This window comes from Stenella coeruleoalba (genome assembly GCF_951394435.1).
Source record: "Stenella coeruleoalba genome assembly, chromosome: 10".
NCBI lineage: Eukaryota > Metazoa > Chordata > Mammalia > Artiodactyla > Delphinidae > Stenella > Stenella coeruleoalba.
The window spans coordinates 44416074-44438179 of record NC_137156.1 but is presented as its reverse complement, the minus strand read 5'-3'; the positions used below and the strand labels follow the sequence as shown (position 1 = coordinate 44438179).

General features: G+C 36.0%; 1 protein-coding gene across 7 annotated transcripts in view; it reads left to right on the top strand.

The window, feature by feature from the left end:
• The window catches only part of COL21A1 (collagen type XXI alpha 1 chain), a 186406-nt gene that overhangs the window by 103957 nt on the left and 60343 nt on the right, over positions 1 to 22106 (top strand). For all 7 annotated transcript variants that reach the window (XM_079934955.1, XM_079934957.1, XM_079934956.1 and 4 more), the window contains 6 exons: positions 2949 to 3002; positions 3094 to 3147; positions 15142 to 15195; positions 15713 to 15768; positions 16331 to 16382; positions 16507 to 16560. In XM_079934955.1, the coding sequence (XP_079791081.1) occupies positions 2949 to 3002; positions 3094 to 3147; positions 15142 to 15195; positions 15713 to 15768; positions 16331 to 16382; positions 16507 to 16560 (324 nt within the window). The remainder of the gene's footprint in view (positions 1 to 2948; positions 3003 to 3093; positions 3148 to 15141; positions 15196 to 15712; positions 15769 to 16330; positions 16383 to 16506; positions 16561 to 22106) is intronic.

Sequence of the window (22106 nt, the reverse complement as noted above, 5' to 3'; positions counted from 1 at the left end):
TATGGTGAGAAACTGAGGCTTAGCTAGGCAAAATGACTTAGCCGAAGTCCCACAGAAAGTCAAGGGAGGAAGAAAAATTCAGCCCCAGGTCTTTTCCAATTTCAAACTTCATTGCCTTTGCACTTCACTGTGCTGCCTCCCAGGATTTGGGGATGTGATGAGTCTGCCTGAGGTCACATTATAAGTCAGAGGTGAGCTGGGAACATTGGGGCATCTCCACATTGCTTTAATCCATTAAAATATGATGTGCCCTCTCTAACAAATGCAACACGTTCCCTTATTTCTTCTTCGAAGGGGAGAGATGGCATGGCAGCTTCTTTTTTTTTTTTTTTGCGGTACGCGGGCCTCTCTGCCGCGGCCTCTCCCGTCGTGGAGCACAGGCTCCAGACGCGCAGGCTCAGCGGCCATGGCTCACGGGCCCAGCCGCTCCGCGGCATGTGGGATCCTCCCGGACCGGGGCACGAACCCGTGTCCCCTGCATCGGCAGGCGGACTCTCAACCACTGCAGCACCAGGGAAGCCCGGTATGGCAGCTTTTGATCTTCTACAAAAGATTAACTTTCTGAAAAAAAAAGTAATAAAGCAGATACGACATTTGGCTTAACTTTTGGAAAAAATGTGAAAGAAAATAATTCATTAAATGCGAACTTTGCTGATGACCAACCATTTTGATACATAGTAACTTTCTTTTGAGGAATTTTATGAACATTCCTTTCCTCTGGGTCTTCAGAATTCTAACCAACTTAAAACCAGTCTGGCAAATGGACTCCCTTGAATCCGATGAATTGTTCTAGAATCCTAAGATTGGATGTGCCATGATGCATTTTCTGATAAGAAGGTATTTCCACCTGCTCTGTCAACTTACTAGTTACGCAACTTTTGGCAAGTTCTCAGTTTCCTCATCTGCAAACGGGGATAATGTAGAACCTACATTAAAGGGTGGCTATGAGGATTAAGTGAATTAACATATATGAAATATGTAGTCTGGAACATGATAAATACTATATAAATCATTGTTATATTATTTATTCCAGTTACAATAGCATGTTTCAAGTCATGTCGGACTATCCAGAGGGTGCACATGGGTTTTGAAGGATCTAAAGAACATCCTAGGAGGTGGCATTTATAAGTAACCTGGTTCTGTGTAGGCGTCTGCTAGCAGTGACAGCTGAAATACAATTCTAGGCCCATCTGATTCCAGAGTGAAGGAGATTCAGTGATAACTAGACCGGCAGAGATACCAGGCTGAACAAACTGTGTAGCTTGACTTTCTTCTTTCTCCTCACTGATCTTGAGAACGTGAGCCACGCAGTATTACTAACAGTTTCAATTTGCCACCGGAAGCAGCTCAAGCAAACGTGATTCCTTGGAGAAAGAGAGTTTTTTCACACTTGCGTGCAGCATGGATGACTTGGAAGTGAATTCTTCCAACGTTTGATTAACAGAATATGTAGCAGATGCTCTGTTCAATGCTAGAGATATAGAAATAAATGATACCTGGTCCCTAATCTCAAGGGAGCATAATCCAGTGACACAGAGACAGTGCCAGCCCAGAGAGCAGATGATGAGTTTGAAAATTGCAGGTTGTTTTTGTATGGAGTATAAAGAGGTTGCTTATGAGACTCGTTCACAGTGAAGTAAAATGTTTAAGGATGGGGCCAATGGACTCGAGAAATATTTGAGTTTGAGGAATACAGGAGAAAACATAATTATGTGAACAACTGAATGGGGAAAGGCTGATGGTTGGTTATGGAAATTATATAGTCATCCTCATCCTGGGAGTAGCTGAGAGCATTTTATAAAATGAGAACTTCAAGTGCATATAAAAGGAGAAAAACAATAATCTAAGACTGATCTTTCTGGGACAACCATTAGTATTGCTATTATTGTTAGTATAGCTAGCAAAGAATAGTAAGAGGAATATTTGAAAATGGGACTGGAAAAGCAGGGAATTCTGATGTTTCTGAAATTACAGCTAAAAATGTACTGACAAGTGAGTGGGTGAATACAAAGATCCATGCAGACACCCATGAATAGCCACATGGAAATGAAGGTTTTAGATTCAAGAATGAAGATGTTATTGGAAACATTAATGAGATTTGTGTAAGTCACTCTTGACAACAGAATACTGTACCCAAACAGTAAGATCCGAGGAAGATGGGATGTGGATAAGAGAAGTAAATGTTTGCAGGTGCCAAGTGGTCCAAGTCAACCCAAAATTGAGCCTGGTAAACCTAGATAAATGTTGAGGGACTGCAAGTTTGTTTTGGAGTTTAGTTGCCGTGTGCTGAGTGAAGATTGAATACTTTGCCTCTGTCTGAAAAAGTTGTGCTGTTTTACCAAAGCTCCAGATTCTGGAGGGATGTGTAGGAAGAAGTGGAGATGAAAGTGACCTCAGCAGATGGCTCAGCCTTGGAAGGTGTGGCGACATGTCACAGCCATGTTCGGGGGGTAGACTTTCTAAAATGGGCAAACCAAAGGCTGTTATAGACTTACCTTGAAGAATAATATTCATCCAGGTGTAGTTTATTCCAGAGGTTAACTCGGATGGCCATAATCAGGTAGTTTAAAAATGTATTACATTTGTTTAATCCTCCAATCCTAGATGTTTTTCTTTTGAATACATTGAATATGTTTCTAATGTGCAGAACATTTCTCCAGCAACTGTGAACATTGTCTCTCTATTTCCCTCCCAGAGCCTTCCTTTTAATCAAAGCATTTCTGGATAATTTTATTGAGTTAGAGATATTTCAGACCTTTTTTCCTAAAGACTGAAGGATGTGAATTCCTTATTAAGCATTTTGCCACTTTGTTATTTTGGTTTCTTAAACAGTCACGAAGTGAAGTCATAAGGTGTGAGAAATGTGAGAAGGAATGAATTCTGAAATGGAGGGCTGCTCTGTGTAAATATGATGAAATATTAATTACTTCTTGTTTCCTCTTCTTCAGGGATATCAGGGAATGGCAGGATCACCAGGTGTTCCAGGATCCCCAGGAATACAAGTATGTGATCTGTATATACATATTTTAGAAATACCATTTCTAGTGAACCAAAACACATAACTAACAGAATTTTATTTTGTGGTTAATTTAGGGAACACGAGGACTACCAGGTTATAAAGGAGAACTGGGGAGAGATGGAGAAAAGGTAAATATGTACAAGCAAAGGTGTGTTCAGTTGTTTTAGTCACTCAGAGATAAAGGATGCAATCTGTGATGACTCCCATTCAATAATGTTCGTCTTGGTGAATGCCAAGATGTCAGCTCAGAAATGTGTCAGTGGCTGTTGGCTGATCAAGCTCACAGGAGGCTTTTATCACTAGATCAAAGTGGTTATCACTAGATGACCACTGTCAGATGGCACAGGTATTGGCATTGCCCTGGTACCATGTTCCTTCTCTGTGATTAAGCTCTGTAAGGAGCTACCTTCTTAGAGGGAAGAGCATTATGTGAATGGAATGTGTTCCCGTGTTAGCCGCAGACAGCCATATGTCCATCTCCACAGCAGAAATCTATCTTAGCCTTACTGGACTTCTCTCTCTTGTAAAGATTCAGTGGGTACAGACAACATTTGTCTGATTTCCTTTTTTACAGCTCTGAGATTTGCCATGTTCTTTAAATATGTTCAATATTTTAGTACCTCCCCAGGGATCTAGTCCTGCATCCAGGTAGCTGGTCCACATCCAAGATGCCCATTGGATTTGCTCGAATCCCCATGATGATTTGTTAGCTTAATTCCTAAAGCACAGTCTTATTTCTATGTTCTTTGAAGGACTTCTGTTTGCTCTTGATAAAAACCTGAACTAATTTTCTAGCTCCAATTCTTGCAAAATGATTGCCTTTTAAAAATAGTGTGCACAGAATTCACACTTGAGAAACACTGATCTGGGCTCTGTCTATTTTATGTTTTTCTGGTTGCTTATGCTGGTTATAGAAAATTGTAGCTGCTCAAGTACCATCTCTGGATGGACCCCTGGAAGATCTTATGATGGGTCTACTGCTTTCAAACTGTTTGATCTTGGCACGTGACTTGATGTCTTTGAATCTTATTTTCTACATTGACTCAGTGGGGATTTCTTTACAGATTTGTTGTAAGGATTAAATGCGATAATATATGAAAAATACTTAGTGTGGTCCCTGGTACAGGGTTTTCCTTAAATAAATGCCTGTTGTTTTGTTGTTCTGTTTTGCTTATCAAGGAACGAGGTTGTGGTTGGGATGTCACATGGGGTGGGCTGGCATGTGTCATGGGCAAGAAATGTTAGAGCAAACAGAAGGGTTAGTGTCTGGAAAAGAAACAGAGAAGATGGAATGTCAGGACAGCTCTATAATGTGGGGAGAGCCAGGGAAGGCAGAACAACAGCAATAATTGATAGAACTCTGGAGGAAGTGGTACAAAATCCTCTTTTCTCGTCAATGGCCCTGGGCCTCTATGAATCTTTTTAGCCACTGGCAATCTCTGCCTATTTAAAATGATGGAGGTGCATCTTAAGAGGTGCTGAAGAGCACGCCAGGCCCACAGGAATGGAGATGTCTTATATTTGTATGTTCTGGAGGTATCATGAGAGACCTCCAACCTCCTCCAGGAGAATGGGGGATTCCACTAGGAAGGTGTGGATACCTGTTCCTAGGAGACCACATACCAGGCACCTCACCCACATTCTAGTCTACAAGATTGTTGCTGTTTCTTTAACATTCTCACAAGTAGCCTGATTTGGGGATGTGGGGAATATATAAAAGTATGCATGTATGAATAAGTGTATTTAGGAGTGGATGGGTTAATACATTTATTTGTTTTTGTGCTGACTTGGGTTTTAGAGACCCAAAATAAAAAGGAGGATTTTTATTCATTTATCTTAAAAGAATTGGAGTAAAATACCTTATTTAAAAGTAAAGAACAATAATCTATGAAATAGAAGCAGACTCATAGACATAGAGAACAGACTTGTGGTTGCCTAGGGAGAGAGGGATGGATTGGGAGTTTGGGATTAGCAGATGCAAACTATTACATATAGGATGGATAAACAACAAGGTCCTACTGAATAGCACAGGGAACTATATTCAATATCCTGTGATAAACCAAACTGAAAAGAATATGAAAAAGAAGTGTATATATATATATATATATATATATATAATCACTTTGACATACATCAGAAACTAACACAACATTGTAAATCAACTATACTTCAATAAAACAAAAATTTTTAAAAAAGAACAATACTTCTATTAGTCACATCTTAAGGTAACTGCTGTATTGTTTTGGGTCATTGCACTCTGTTTAAAATAGTACTTTTACAAAGCCACACATTCTATTAAAGAAGATAAGGTGAATAAGATGTATGTTTATGTAAAGTTCTTTGTTTTCAGACCAGTAGTGATTTCATTCAGTGTCGTTTTCTGAAGTTCATTGTTTGGGTGTCAGCTCTGATTGACACAGTCATTGTGGGCCTAAAATCACCACATGCTGCTTCTAAATTCCCTCCTTACATTCCTTCTGGCTGCAGGGATTTCTTTATTTAGAGCTACAATAATTTAGTGAGTTAGTTAAAGGCATTTCCTTGGGTGTTCCTCTAGAATACAATTTGTTAATTTTCAGAAATGGGAAGGTTGAAAACATACCCTGGAGATGGCCTTGACTTGTGATTGCTCAGGGCATTTTTTCCAGGCATAACCCATGGCCTTTAGGGGATTGTTCCACACTGTAATGTTCTCTGTTAGGATATTTTCCCAGAATAATTTCCATTTTGTGGATTTCCACTGAAACTCCCATAGGAGTTTCCACTTAAGATAATTAAAATTATATTCACTTTCTTGCTGACTGTAACCTTTGTTCCTCACATATCAGAAAATAGAATGTGTATAGATTTTGCATGGGGTTTTTCTTCCCCTGAATTTACAAAATTAAAAGGACCCTTTATCCACCAAATTGTCTTCAATTGGTAACTCATTTTATAACATGCTTTAGAGATATTCCTTGGACTCTAAGAAATACTTTAAGTACTTCAAAGAACTTCCTCAGCTTTAAGGAAACCTAATATATTTAAATCGTGTGGAGACATATATATATATATATATATATATATATATATATTTTTTTTTTTTTTTTTTTGCGGTACGCGGAGCACAGGCTCCAAACGCGCAGGCTCAGCGGCCACGGCCCACGGGGCCAGCCGCTCCGCGGCATGTGGGATCCTCCCGGACTGGGGCACGAACCCACGTCCCCTGCATCGGGAGGTAGACTCCCAACCACTACGCCACCAGGGAAGCCCGAGAAATATATTTTGTTAAAACTTACATTAAACTGGGTTGGTTTTTATGGGTTTTCTAATTGAGTATTTCTAATTGTTTATATGGGTTTCGTAATTGAGTATGAAACTTTCTATGGCAATGCAATTCTGGAGACACAGGAAGTATTAATAATTTTTTTAATCTAGCCAGATTTGTACCAACTCATCACTTGGTTTCTCTGGGTTTAAGAAATAAAATATATTAATTCTATCTAAGGTATCCTTATGGAACCAATTATACATTTTGTTTAGTTTCTTCATTAGAGTGTTAAACATTTGAATTGTCCTTTCAAGATCTCACTGTCCCCGTTGCTCTCAGCATCCAGAACAGAGTATCATGTAATGAGCGAGCCTTTCTTACATGAATAAACCCCATTATCTGCACTTTGAAAGGCAAAAGCTGAAGTGATGTTATAGCGATATCTATTACATAGTTGGTCATAATCAAGGAACTCCAATATATATGTTGAGAGAACAGTAATAAAGGACCAAGCTGAAAAGTGTTATTAGGGAATAATATGTAAAAAATTTAACATGCTAGTTGCTTTATTTCTTGCAGAGTTCCTGAAGACAAAAAAAATAAAACAAAGCCAGTAATGACATAAGAGGGAGAAATAGAACTAACTTAGGAAAGTGGTCATCTTTCTCTTATTTCTAGAATAGAGAGAGTAATTTACCCGTGTATCTTTCTGATAGCACCATGACCCAAACACGGGGTTATGTGTGTGTGTTTTGCAGGATGGGGAGGCTTAATGCAGTGACAGGTTCCAGGCTGTGCCCTGATTTCAGACTGCTTAACCTTCCTAGTCATACTTCTTAATCTCTTTAAACCTGGTTTCCCAAATCTAGAAAGTGGGACTATAAGTATTTCTTCATAGCCTTGCTGTAAAGACTAAATAAAATCATGCATGTACCTGGCCAAAATTAAACACTGTAAGTTAGTGATGATGATGATGATGATTATGGCGATTTGTAAATGTTTCCGAAAATATCTTTCGTTTATCCCTTATTGTTTCTCACAGTGTTGAAGTGCCCCTTATGAAGCAATCAGACAGGAATTCCCTAAACCTCTTCCCACCCCACTTACTCTCTTTGCTGTGTGTGTACCTATATTCTACCCTCTCTTCTGTTAATATGGATGAACTGTCCATGTATAATGTCCAGCCCTCCTCTGTGCTCTGGGTCTCATCCTTCTCCATTACTTTGTGTTATTCATTAGCCCCTCTCTTCTGTGTCGCTAGTTTTTTCTTTCTTTTTTAAAAAATTTATTTTATTCCTGTCCTAAAGACGCAGACCTAGAGAATGGACTTGAGGACACAGGGAGGGGGAAGGGTAAGCTGGGAAGAAGTGAGAGAGTGGCATGGACATATATACACTACCAATGTAAAATAGATAGCTAGTGGGAAGCATCCACATAGAACAGGGAGATCAGCTCGGTGCTTTGTGACCACCTAGAGGGGTGGGGTAGGGAGGGTAGGAGGGAGACACAAGAGGGAGGAGATATGGGGATATATGTATATGTATAGCTGATTCACTTTGTTATACAGCAGAAACTAACACACCATTGTAAAGCAATTATACTCCAATAAAGATGTTAAAAAAATTTATTTTATTGAAACATAGTTGATTTACAATGTTGTGTTAATTTTTGCTGTACAGCAAAGTGACTCAGTTATACACACACACACACACACACACACACACATACATATATATATACACATATACAGTCTTTCTCATATTCTTTTCCGTTATGATTTATCACAAGGTATTCAATATAGTTCCCTAAGCTCTACAGTAGGACCTTGCTGTTTATCCATTCTCTGCATAATAGTTTGCATCTGCTAATCCCAAACTCCCAACCCCTTCCTGCCCCACCCGCTTGGCAACCACAAGTCTGCTCTCTATGTCTGTGAGTCTGTTTCTGTTTCATAGATAAGTTCATTTGTGTCATATTTTAGATTCCAAGTATAAGTGATATCATATGATATCTGTCTTTCTCTTACTTCACTTAGTATGATCATCTCTAGTGTTGCTACAAATGGCATTATTTCATTCTTTTTTATGGCTAAGTAGTATTCCATTGTATATGTACCACATCTTCCTCTCCTCCCTTGAGTTTTTTATTGTAATATTATTAAATATAAATGTATATGAGTTTAAATGTATGTGTCAAATATATATACATATTTGTGATAAGCATGGCAATAATTGATATATTGGTATAATTAATGGTATAATTCACATAATAAATAATAAAATATTATTAAATACATATCTACACACTCTTTTTTTCTAATAAATATTTTGTTTCATCTGAATCTGGAGAAATTGTGAAATTGTTACAAGCAGGAATTTTTCAGAAAACTTTCCCTCCTTCTTATGGAAGGAGTGGTACCACATTTTCCTTCTTTCCTACCTCCTTTCCTCAGAGGCTTTTCTTCCAAAGCAGCAGGGCCTCCCAAAATGTTTTCTAAAGTCAGGCTTGGTTGAGCATCCCTCTGTCTGTCCATGTGGTGCTGATCTGTGTGTGCTCAGGTTTTCACTACTTCTGTGGATGTTTTTGCAAAGTTTTGATTGTTTTCTGATCTTTCAGCCTCTTTTCTTTTAGGGCCCTATAATGGATTCAACATCTCAGTTTATGGTGATGAACCATTCATTCTATGTCCTGCCTCATTTCTTGGCTGCTCTGCTGCTTTCTGTCCTGTTTCCTTTTTCTCTACTGGCATCATTGGGAACCTTACAACTTTTATTGAATTTTTACAGGATGCTTCATCTTGGTTCTAAACTCTATTTCTCATCTTCATTTTGGGTGTGCTCTGTTTTATGGTCATTGATAAACTGTGGCAGGGACCGTATATTAGGAGCTTAGGAATCTACTTTTTTCCTAGACCTGAGTAGTCCAATGGTGATGCCCAAACCCAAGGGGTTAGAGAGGGAACATTTTAGTAGATTTAAACACTTCCCAGGAAATCATTATTTGTCCTGGTCCTGTGTGACACTTAGTGGTTTTTAAATGAGAAGAGAAGGAACAGGAAGATGTGTAAGGCTTTTGACATGTTGGGTGCTGAAGGTGTTTCCTGTTGTGTGTACATTTTTCTGTTTTATTTTAGACATGTCTTGTGTGGATATTATCCACATGCATTGCCTATCACATGCCATCCTCGCAAAAAGTCCTATGAGGTTAGTAGAGTAAGTCATGCTCTGCCCGTTTTACATTAATTGTAAAGTAAATGAACCCTATTGTACAGTTTTGAAACTGAGAAATGAGGAACTTCAGTCATCTGTCTGAAGTTACTCAAGGATCAGGGGTTGAAATAAAATGTCTGTATCTCAGTCTGGCTTTCTTTTCCTTTCTTTTCACCATATTTTTCTGCTTTGGCCAGAATTGTTTTTAATAGTGTGATTTCCTCCTCTTTTGCTCTATGCCTGCACCATGAGAAGGCCCAATGCCTGTGAGCAGCTGAGGAGGAGGGGGAGGGGAGGGGGAGGGAAGAGGGAGAGGAGGGGGAGGAGAGGGGGGAAGAAGGCGGGGAGGAGGGGAGGGAGGAGGAGGTTGGCTAGATGAGTGATGGTTTGAACTGATTGTGCCATGATAGTGGATTCATAGTCTTACTTTTGCATGTGTACCTGTGAGATGTTTCCTCCATGTCTCAAAAATAAAGGCTTTAAGAAAGAAAAAAAAACTCTCTCAAGGGAGGAGGGATAGTTCCCTGTAGATTGTAGATTATCAAACTTTTAAACTGCAAAATCTTTGCAGTGAAAGTCTTTGGGGCATGTAGTCCCATATATATGTATGAATTATATGCTGTGCTACTGAATAAAGGATTATGTGCATTGAAAACACAGACACACTGAGAAATTTTGAAAGAATGAGATTTTTAAAATATTAGTTTTCATATTCTCTTGCTACTCAAATAAATAATCTTGATGTAACTTTGGAGACTGAGACTCTAGATCAACCTGTGAGATTGGCAGGCTCATCAAAGGCTTGTTATCAGTCAGGAAGCTTTGAGGCAACCTGGGGAAAATGGAACCAACTTACTGCAAATCTTGGATTCTCTTTTATTCTAATCTCTTGTAAACTCAGTGGGAATCAAGAGTGTGACTCCTCAAAACAATTTTTTTATTGGAATTTTCTTGGAGGACTCAAGAGTGTTTACTATATTTTAGAAAATGAAAGTATTTGCATATTCAGTAAATTATCATTAATCACAAGCGACACATCAGCTAGGATAGAGTAGGTTATGTTGCAATAACACACAAATGCCAAATGCCAAAGCCTTAAAACAAAAAAGGCTTATTGCTCATCAAACTGCACACTTATTAGCAGACTCAGGCTAACAAAAGTTTCACCCTCTAGATTTTAACTAATTACAGTAGCAGGTCCCTAGAGAATCAAAGAGTGGCTCATAAACCACTTCCATTCATCTTTAATTAGCTAGAGCAAATTTTGTAAACCACACCAACTTCAAGAGTCAGGAAAGCATGATTCCCTCCACCTCCCCATATGCTTAGAAGTAGAGAGAATCTGAATATTGATAAATAATAATCATGTCTACTAAGACGAAATAAGAATGCATCAAGAACGGATTTTTTTTCAAAGAGATTGGTGTCTAATAAAGCACAAAACATATACAAAGTAACTATTTTAAGAGAGTAAATGTTAAGTGCCAAAGATGAGAGTTGAATAAAACTCTAGGAGTTGAGAGGAAAGTTGAAAATTCAAAAAGGCTTCATGAAAGAAATTGTAAACCGAAGGTTAAACATAGATACAGACTTATAGGGGCTGTTCTTACCCAGTTTAAGAAGCCTCTAACTTAGGGAGGCTGTGGTTCCTTACCATACTGTGTGTGTGTGTGTGTGTGTGTGTGTGTGTGCGCGCGCGCGTGCACGTGTGCGTGTGTGTATTATCAACAAGACTGTATGAACATCTTTGTATATATTTCTCAGTAACTTTCTCTGAGTATAACCACAGGAAAATTTCCCAGAAGTGGAACTGATTAGAGAATCAAAGCGTTAAGTTCATAATTAAATTTTGAGGCAAATTGCCTATTTACCTTCCAGAAAGTGTGTACTCCCCCAACAAGTGTGTGAAATATCTTTCTTCACACCCTTATCAGCACTGAATTTCATTAAATTTCTGATTTTCATCAATATATGTTAAAAATGGTACTGGTTTGATTTGCAATCATTTATTAGTGAAAAAGGTATAAAGTACCTGTCATATGATTTTTGAAAATATTGTTACTTCTCTGTAATTTGCTTTTTATTTATATCCTTTATTTTTTCCTACTGGGCTGTTCATCTTTTTAAAAATTGATTTTTATGTGCATGTCATAAATTGTGTGAAAATATTTTTTTCTGGCTTATGTGTTTTGATTTGGGTTTTAGAATTATAGACATACAGAAATTTTAACTATTTATATATATATATATATATACATATATATATATATATATATATATATATATATATATATAAAGTTTTACTTCTTTTCTCCTATGTTTGTATCTGTATAGAAAGGTTCAACATTCTAACATTTTGAATATAATTACTCCTGCTTTAAGTTTTGGAATTTTCATTATTTTATATTTTAATCTTAAAATTTTTGATATTTGGAGTAAAGTTAGATGAGTATTCATATTTTCCCCTTTCTTCTCCTAAAAGGATAGCCAGTTGCTAAACAGTATTTTTGAAATTTCACTTTTTTTCTCATTTATTTGAAAAACCATCATTATCACTAAATTTCCATTCTCATTTGGGTCTGCTGTTTTTGGCTTTCCCTTCTGTTCCATTTACCTGTCTATATCTTCTCCACTGCCAAGCAGTTTTAATTATTGTCACTTCATAATATGATTTAATACTGGCAGGCCTAGTCCTTCCTTATTATTCTTTATGATCAAAATTTTCTTGGCTATTCTTACATGTTTATTTTTGCAGATAAAGCTCAGTATCTTTTCTTCAAATTTTTTTGGGAATTCCTATTTATGTTTTAATTAGGATTTCTTTGAATTTATGGATTAGTTTTAGAAGCACTGACATAATTTCAATACTGAATTTTCCTATTCAAGATTATGATTTATCTTTCTTTTTATTTCAAACTTAAAACTCAGTGGAATAATATTAAAATTTTATTTTTTATTGGTTCTCAACATTACCTAAGTTTATATGTAGGAATTTTTATCTGTTTTGGTCCTGTTATAAGTGGAACTTTTACTTTAATCTATTTTTATATTGGTTATTGTTTATAAATATAAAAACTATTTTGTATATTAATTTTTAAGACAGCAATTAACTGATTTCTCATACTAATTATTTCAGGGTATTAGGTATGTTGGCATATTAGACATGTAATCATAAATAAAGATAATTTGTTTTCTTCCTTCTAGGATTTACCTCTCTTATTTTTATATTTTGTCTAAACTCATAGGCTAGTCAAAACTGGCTAGAAAAACATTAAAAATACTGGTAATACTGGGCAACATTGTTTTTAAATTTCAAACAGTCACAATCTCTTTTAGTCCAGGTTTGTGGCTCTTTTGGAAGAATAATTCTCTCAACAGCAAAATACATATTTGTAATTTTGTATCTTTGACTTTTGATTCCAGCCAGTAACATCATCCACAGTCCTGTTTTAGTCATGGCCCTTTCTACATTAATTAATTAGTGATTAATAATTTCTCTTTCTTGAGCCACTATGTCCATCTTGAGAGAATGTTTTGGACCCACCTTAACTGATTTAGAGAATTTGAGAATGGTGTTTATGGCCACACTCTTGATTGGTCCTTCAACTGAACTTCTTTTAAAGGCCTTCTCCAGTTTCATTATTTACCTGTCAGAGATGAGAAAAAAAAGGTGTATCCTCCCAATCCCAGTATCTGGGGACTTGGTCTATGCCTTCTAACTATGACTTGCAAACTGGCCGATTCTTTTCTGAACTCATCTCTTTTATAGTTACCTTGTCAAATACAGCCAACACTAATTGATTCATGATACCAACATTCTTTTTTTCTCAGTTCTTTAGCTATGTTTATTGGAGGCATTATTTGCCTTTGCAGTTTATTAAAAGCAAAGTTTTTTAAATCAATTTTTCACCAAAATCATAAAATCAATGATTCCATGAATCATTGTATTTCCAACCTCCAAAAATTATTTTTCACTGCCCACTACCTAGTCCCAAAGCCATTGCCAAATGTATTTTTTAATGTTATTGTTTGGCAGCCTTTTTTTTCCTAGTATACCAATTTTTATATTAATTAACTTAGGCTAAGTTTTACTGCAGTAACTGATGATCCAATGGCTCAATGGCCAACACAAGAGCATTTTTTTGTCTTTCATGTTACGTGCCTATTGTAGATAGATGTTGGCTAAAATTTACCGCTTATTTGCTACCCATTACTTTTAAACCTTGGACACAACTTGACTGAATGTATTGTGTTTGGGTCACACTTTCTCGTGTTTTGTATTTTGTAGGTATTGTCTTAGTATTCCCCAAGCATTTTGCTAAATTTCTCTGCCCCTCCCCCATTTCATTGCTGTGTGTTAACATGGATGCTGTTCCTTTTATTTTACTTAAAAATCTTGCTTATGACTATGTGGGTAGCTTTGTCCAGATTATATATTTTTTTGGTTCCAATGTGAGTTGATGCTCCTGGTCTTTTCAGTTCATCTGAGATGAGTTTATCTTATCTCCAGGAAAATAAAGTTTGAAGATGGTGTCTTCTATAAACTGTAGCCAGAGAAGGGAAGTCTTAGCTGGGACTTGGTTCATCCTTAAAGGGAATCCTGCTTTGCCCCTTTCTTCTGTACTTTTATTAAGTACTCATTGCCCAGCTAAGTTCCATCTTATCAAGGTGTATCTTAGTCTACCTGGCCTTCACCTGCTCATCTCAATTCAGCCTGAGTTAGCACAGGTGGTTCTTTCACCATTAATTTATTAGATAGTGCTGGAAACTGAAAATGGAGTAGTAATGTTGCCTTTGAAGGGTTCTATACCTTGAATAACTGTGTCACTCTTTAAAACATGTGGATAAATAACCCTCATTAAATTAAGATTTCTAAGAATTACATCCATCATAGATAACTGGTCACATCCTCTTCTCTCCCTACCAGACAAGCTAAAAAGATCATGAATTGTTTGTAGGTAATGTCTTAATTTGCCTAAATAGTAGTGAACTGACCCAAATCTTGCTGTGCCAGCCATTGGGCTTCCTTAACTGTGTCTTGACAATTAAGATTTTTGAATCTAAGGCAATAGCACCCAGTATGTCCCACAGAAATAAGTCTTAAAACGATGTCCACTAAATATCAAGCTGTTGTGATTTTCTCCATCTCTCTTCCTTTGGAGAGATGGCCTTTCCTCTTCATAAACTCATCTGGATAGATACCTACTATGAGCAATTTCCTAAGATCAGCAATTGGAAGAAAATTCCACAGAATCCTAGAGTGTTTTGAGACCTTCAGCTCAGGGTTTGTCCTCACTGAGCTGGGACCTCAGAGGATGGCTCTCTCCACAGAGTCTTGGCACTTGATCATTTCTATTAACTCCTAGGCCTTGCCACTGTAAGAGCCTAAATATTTTTAGAATAGGTGGCTACTCTCTAAGGGTGGAGTCAGCATTGCTGATGAGATTCCCCTGGCCCAAAATACTTTCCTTCTCTGATTATAAATGAAACCCTGATAAATGAGGATTGGTCTTTCACAGGGATAGGGTTTTAATGTAGATGTGCACTGAACAGTTGGCAGATTTATTTCCAATGAATTTTGACAAGAATGAGGTGGAAGAATATATGTTGATTTTTTTTTAGACTGACATGTGTTTTCTTTAATTAATTTGTTTTATTTTCAGGGTGACCGTGGACTTCCTGGTTTTCCTGGGCTTCATGGAATGCCAGGATCAAAGGTTGAAGAAATCTGTTCTTCTTAAAATTAAGCAATGCCATATTTTATTTCAAATTGAAAGTACTTTATGTTATAAATGGGTTATAAATAAGTGTTGATATATAAATTAAAGTATATTAAAGTAAATGACTGGGTTAAGATTAATAATCATAGTTTACATAAAGCTTTTACAAATTTCCTTTAAAATTTTCAGCCATAAATCTTATAGTATTTAAAAATTGATGAGTAGTTTTCATTATATAGAAATTCTCTTAACTATAAACCTTTTACTATAAGGTCCTGTTATAGTAACAAATGCCCTGTTTTTTCCTTGCTTTTCGTTATAAAGCCTGGGAAATAGGACTTTTTTAAACAAACTTTAAATAATTTATTTCTATTTTATTTTGATGTGGGCATATTAAACTCTGTTGTTTATAATTGGAATTGTTTTTTGTTTAATATATAAGTGAAATATTAATTTTAGAGAAATTAAAATATTAATTTCTCTGAAATTCAGGATTTATATTTTTATCTTTTAGGGTGAAATGGGTCCCAAGGGAGATAAAGGATCACCTGGATTTTATGGCAAAAAGGGAAGTATAGATCCCAAAACAAAGTATCCATATTGAACTTTCAATACAATGGAAATAGAAAATTTGAATTTCAGTCCCAGCCCACTGTTGTAGTAATTAGCTTTGTTCACCTTTCTCAGGGGATTTATCCAGAACAATGGAAAAATAACTGTTGACTGTTATGCATGGTATTCTATAAGAATACTTTGTGTTATTGAGCCTTCTGAACTTTAAAAATACTTACAGAGAGATTCCTTGGAAGTGATAGCTGTTTAACAGTATCCATTGAGAATCCTATTTTTTCACATTGAAGGAAATGTTTAGTCTCTTTATATTTAAGATGCTCATTGCTTTTTACTTTTGCCAAGTAGTGGTTTCTGTGTTTAGATGCTTGTAATTCTGCATCCATCTTATCCTCAATGTCACGTGTCCTGGTAAAATAATGCTTTGCTGAAAGCTGCAGGGTCAACGCAAGCTGTGGTTCTATGAATTCTGTCACTCCATAAGGAAGTTAGCTTACTTTCCTATGTAAGTTCGAGTTGGAATTTTAACTCCAGGGTTAAAATTTTTATTTTTAATACAGGGTGCAAAAGGTGAAAAGGGGAATGCTGGTTTTCCTGGCCTTCCTGGACGTGCTGTGAGTTTGACAGAAAAAGTTCTTAAGTATTTTACTTTAAATAAAATGTAACCTCTACTATCTTCTTTTAAAAAGAAAAATTAGCGCAAAAAATATATTAAAATACTTGTATTTATTTTTTCAGGGAGAACCAGGAAGACATGGAAAGGATGGATTAATGGGTAGCCCTGGTTACAAGGTATTTACAAAAAAAAAAAAAAGATTTCTGTAACTTGTGAGTGAATATGAGAAAAATGTACAGATATTAGACTTTTTAAATGTATGACATTGGTATAAAATGAATGAACTAAAAGTTGTTTTAGTGTAATTTTAAAATGATTCTAAATTTATTTTGAGTCTATCATGAATTCTTCTGTGTTGGAAATAAAATCCCAGGATATTAGAAGGTTGAGCTTCTTTGATGAGCCATTCAGATGGGTTTGTTTGGTGGATTAGAGGCAGAAGTACTTGGCTGTGTCTCCCAAGGGATTACATTCTTTTTCAGAGAGTAGGGACGGAACCCTTAACCCTAACAATTTCAACTTTAACCCTGACAACTTGTGTGGTGTGAATATGGGAGAATTAGAGCAAGAAGAACAGCAAAAGTGTCAATTACTCACCAATCCTGAAAAAACTCAAAGGCATATGCCCTTACAATGGTGGGTTAACATCATCTTATTCTTACATAAAGAAACTTTTTTGGGTCAATTATCAGATAGAAACAGGCTTTCTATAGTGTGGCTTATTAAATAAAAAGACATCAGGTAGGTATATGTATTCAAGTCAGTGTATCTAGAATGAGCCAACAATCCACATCATTGTCCTATTGTACGTTGTTTTGTTTTTGTTTTTTTTGATCCCTAAGGAGAGAATTTGTGTAAATCCATCAACCACCGAGACCACTTGATCAAGCATTGGATTTTGAGATGTCATCATTTTTCCTAATGGTCAGCACTTTGAAGGCCAAACTTGCTCAGAAATTCAGTCCAAATTTTCTTGGTCTATAGATGTTTTCCCTTCCTTTGGAAACATTGTCCATTTTTTCACTTAAGGGTTATGAAAGTTCTCCAAATATCAATGATTCCTTAAAGATTATAGATAGTACTTCCTGAATGTAAAATATGGGGGCCCATTTTCAAGAGCTTAGTCATGTGTTGTTGTTAATTATGTTTCACTGGTCTTGTATTTTATTTCCCATTTGTTTGTTGATTAAACAGATATTTATTGATATTTATTAGGTGCTGGACATATAGAAGAAAACAAAACTCTCATGGAGCTTATAATATAGTTTCTCTATGTTAGAGAACACAGATTCTTCTCCTTACCTGAAGATTAGGGATTCGTCTAATTTAATTTTTCTTTGTCTTCTGTTGTTAAAAGGCCCTGTACCCCAAGAAATGAGATTATACATTTTTTGGGGTGGTAGAGTTTAGAGAATAGAAGCGAGTTGGAATTCCACCTCTCAATGACTTTTTCTAACTAGCTGTATGTCGTATGTCAAATTCTTTGACCTTCAGTTTTCTCCATTTCAAAAATGGAGTAAATGTTACCTACTTAGAATGGTATGGTAGAGACAGAGTAAGATAAAGGAATAAGTGTTCAATAAGGAATTCGTTTACTGCCTATTTTTTGATTTGAACATAGACTTAAGGTGCCTTTTTGAGCTTTTTTTAAAAAAACACTTTATTGAGGTATGATTGACATACAAAAACCTGTACATATTTAATGTAGGCAATTTGGTGAGTTTGTATGTAAGTATATGCAGTGAGCCATTACTGCAATCAATGCCATAAACATATCTGTCACCTCCCAAAATTTCCTTCCTCTCTCTTATTATTATATTAAAAAAAATAAATTTATTTATTTATTTATTTTTGGCTGCGTTGGGTCTTTGTTGCTGTGTGTGGGCTCTCTCTAGTTGCGTCGAGTGGGGGCTACTCTTCGTTGCGGTGCACTGGCTTCTCAATGCGGTAGCTTCTCTTGTTGTGGAGCATGGGCTCTAGGTGTGCAGGCTTCAGTAGTTGTGGCACATGGACTCAGTAGTTGTGGCTCGCGGGCTCTAGAGCGCAGGCTCAGCAGTTGTGGCACACGGGCTTAGTTGCTCCACTGCATGTGGGATCTTCCCGGATCAGGGCTTGAACCCGTGTCCCCTGTGTTGGCAGGCGGATTCTTAACCACTGTGCCACCAGGGATGCCTTCTCCATGTCTTTTCATGACTTGATAGCTCATTTCTTCTTAGTACTGAATACTATTCTTGTCTGGATAGTCCACAGTTTATATTTCCTTTTTGGAATCTTTGGATAATGAATCATACCTAATTTTCTCTGACCGTATTAAAATCTATTTTCTTCCTCCCACCCAGATTTTTGTTTTGGAATTTTTCAGTCCTACAGAAAATTGAACCTTATAAATATATGAACATTTATTTCTATAATTTTTTTTTTGTTGAGCCACTGGAAAGTAAATGAGACACTGTGCATTTCTCTCCTAAACACTTTAGCTTATATCTCCTAAGAATACTTTAATTCCATCATGATGCCCAAGAGATTTAAAATCAATACAACACTATTTTCTAATATAAGCCCATATTCAAATTTTTCTAATTGTTTAAAAATTGTTCTAAATAGCTATTTCTTCACCTGATACAATCAAGATTTGTGCACTGCATTTGGTTGTGTATTCGTCAGGGTTGCTCCAGAGAAACAAAACTAATAGGATGTGTGTATGTGTGTGTGTGTATTTACATTATTTATAATGTATTTGTCAATATATAAATGTATATTTATATACCATATATATCAAAATAAATATTTATATTTTCATGTGTGTATATATATATATATTTTATATATAGAGGGGTAAGGGGGTGTTGGTGAGGGAAAGGGCGAGGGACAGGGAGGGATGGGGATTGATTAATTGATTCATTCATTCAAAGGAATTGTCTCATGCAATTTTGGGGACTCTGCTTTCTGTCACTATAGTTTTACCATTCTCACAATGTCAATTAAATATAATCATACTGTATTTAGTCGTATGGATATATGACAGTTGGTTTCTTCATCTATCAGCTGATGAACATTTGAATTCCTATATTTGGCATTTATGAATAATGTTGATATGAATATTCTTATGCACATCTGAGTTGAACAAGTTTTCATTTCTCTTGGGTTGATACCTAGTAGAATTGCTGGATTGTATGGTGAGTGTATGCATATTTAACTTCCTAAGAAATTTCCTATCTATTTTCCAAAGTGGTTTCATTCTTCTCTATTGCCATCAGCAATTCAAGAGAATTCCGGTTTTACCACAACCTGCCAACACTTAATATTTTGTATTTTAGCTATTTTAGTTGTACATAATGGCATCTCATGTGGTTTCAGTTTGCATCTTTCTGATGACTGACAGTGTTGACATCTTTTTATGGGCTTGTTGGCCATTTGTATATCTTCTTTTGTGAAGTATCTATTCAAAACACTCGACCATTTTAAAAAACTTTGGGTGGTCTGTCTTCTTATTGATGAATTGTAAGAGTTCTTTGTATATTCTGGATATTGGTCCTTTATCAGATATGTATTTGTGAATATGATCTCCCGACCTTTGGATTGCCTTTCTTTCTTAATGGTATCTTTTGATGGGAAGAAGTTTTTACTCTGGATGAAGTCTAACTTCTTAAAATATTTTTCGGTTCATGCCTTTTGTGTTCTATTTAATCTTTACCTAACTTAGGGGCAGAGATTTTCTCGTATCTTTTCTTCTAAAAGAAAATATTTTCAAATTTTCTAAACGCACATATAGAACATCATATTTTCTAAAACTGTGTCATCTTAGCTTACGAATTTAGCTCTATGATCCATTTTGATGATTTTAATTTCTATGTATGGTGTGAGGTAAAAGTTAAGGTTCTTTTTTTTCCCCTTTTGGAGACCTGTTTTTTCCAGCACAAATTATTGAAGAGACTATCATTTCCCATTGAATTACGTGAGCATTTTTGCCAAGTATCAATTAATCAATATACGTGTGAACCTATTTTTGGACTCTTGATTTTGTTCTACTCATCTATACCTCTATCGTTTTGTCAACAACACACTGTCTTGATTATCATAACTTTAAATTAAGTCTGGGAATCAGTTAGTATAAGCATCTAAATTTGTTTTACTTTTTAAAATTGTAATAGTCTAGGTCGATATAAATTTCATATAAGCTTTAGTATCAGCTTGAAATTTTCTTACCAAAAACGCCTTCTGAAACTTGTTAAAGAAACTTTTTAGTGTGGAATACTTTTAGATTTACTGAAAAGTTGTAGATAAATAGTACAGAGACGTTTCCTTATACACCTTACCCAGTTTCTCCTGATGTTAACATCTTATATTACTATGATGCATTTGTCAAAAGTAAGAAATCAATATTGTCAAATTGCTGTAAATGGAACTCCATACTTTATTTGGATTTCATCAGTTTTGCCTCTAATGCCCTTTTGCAGTTCCAGGATCCAATCCAGGATACACCACATCGCATTTTTTTTTGTCGTGCCTCCTTAGTCTCCTCTAATCTGTGATGATCAGTCTTTTCTTACTTTTTATGACTTTGATAGTTTTGCAGAGTGTTACGTTTTCTGTAGAATGTCACTCAATTTGGGTTTGTCTGATTAGACTGGAATTATTTTGGGAGTGGCAGAGAAGGATAACACAAAGGTCAGTACCCTTCTCATCATATTAGAGAGTAAATACTATCCACATATCTGATCATTGGTATGTTAACCTTGGTCCCTTGGTTATGGTATTATCCATGTTCAGTTTACCCATGAACAACGTGGGGGTCAGGGCCACTGACCCTCCCCACAGTTGAAAATCCTAGTATAATTTAAAGTTGGCCCTCTGTATATGTGGTTCCTCTGTATCCATGGATCCGAATCCGTGGATTCAACCAACCAGGGATCACGCGGTACTATACTATTTATTGTTGAAAAAAAAACGCATATAAGTGGACCCCTGTAGTTCAAACCTATGTTGTTCAAGGGCCAAATATATTTGTCAGGTTTCTCCACTGTGAAGTTACTGCTTTTTCCTTTCCACATTCCATTTGGAATCGAGTCTACAAATCCAGCCCCTATTCAAGATGGGGAAGTATCAACACAGCATATCATTCCACTTATGTTGGTTTTCTTTAATTTACCTCAGCAATGTTATGTGGTTTTCAGTGTGCATGTCTTGTATGTCTTTTGTTAACTTAATACCTGAGTATTTTATTCTTTATACTCTTACGAATAGCTTATTTTTAATTTATTTTTGTTTGTTGCTAGCATATGAAAATACAATTTGTTTTGGCATATTGATCATATATCCTGCAATATTATTAAATCTGTTTATCAGTTCCTGCAACTTTCTTTGTAAATTCCTTAGGCTTTTCTGCATAGATGATCATACTGTCTGCAAATCAAGACAGTTTTCTTCTACTATACCAATTTATATTGATATGACTTTATTTTAATAGTTTTATTGCACGGACCCAGCCCTCCAATACAATATTGAGTAGAAGTGGTGAGAATGTACTTCCTTGCCTTGGTTTCTGACAAGGTGGAGAACGTTCAGTCTTTCAGCAGTGTTACTTGCTGGTTTTACATAGAAACCCTACATCAAGTTGAGGAAATTCCTTTTTATTACTACTCTCTCGAGCATTTTTTTTTCTTTTTAATTATGACTAGATGTTGAAATTCATCAAAAACCTTGTTTACATTTATTGAGTTGA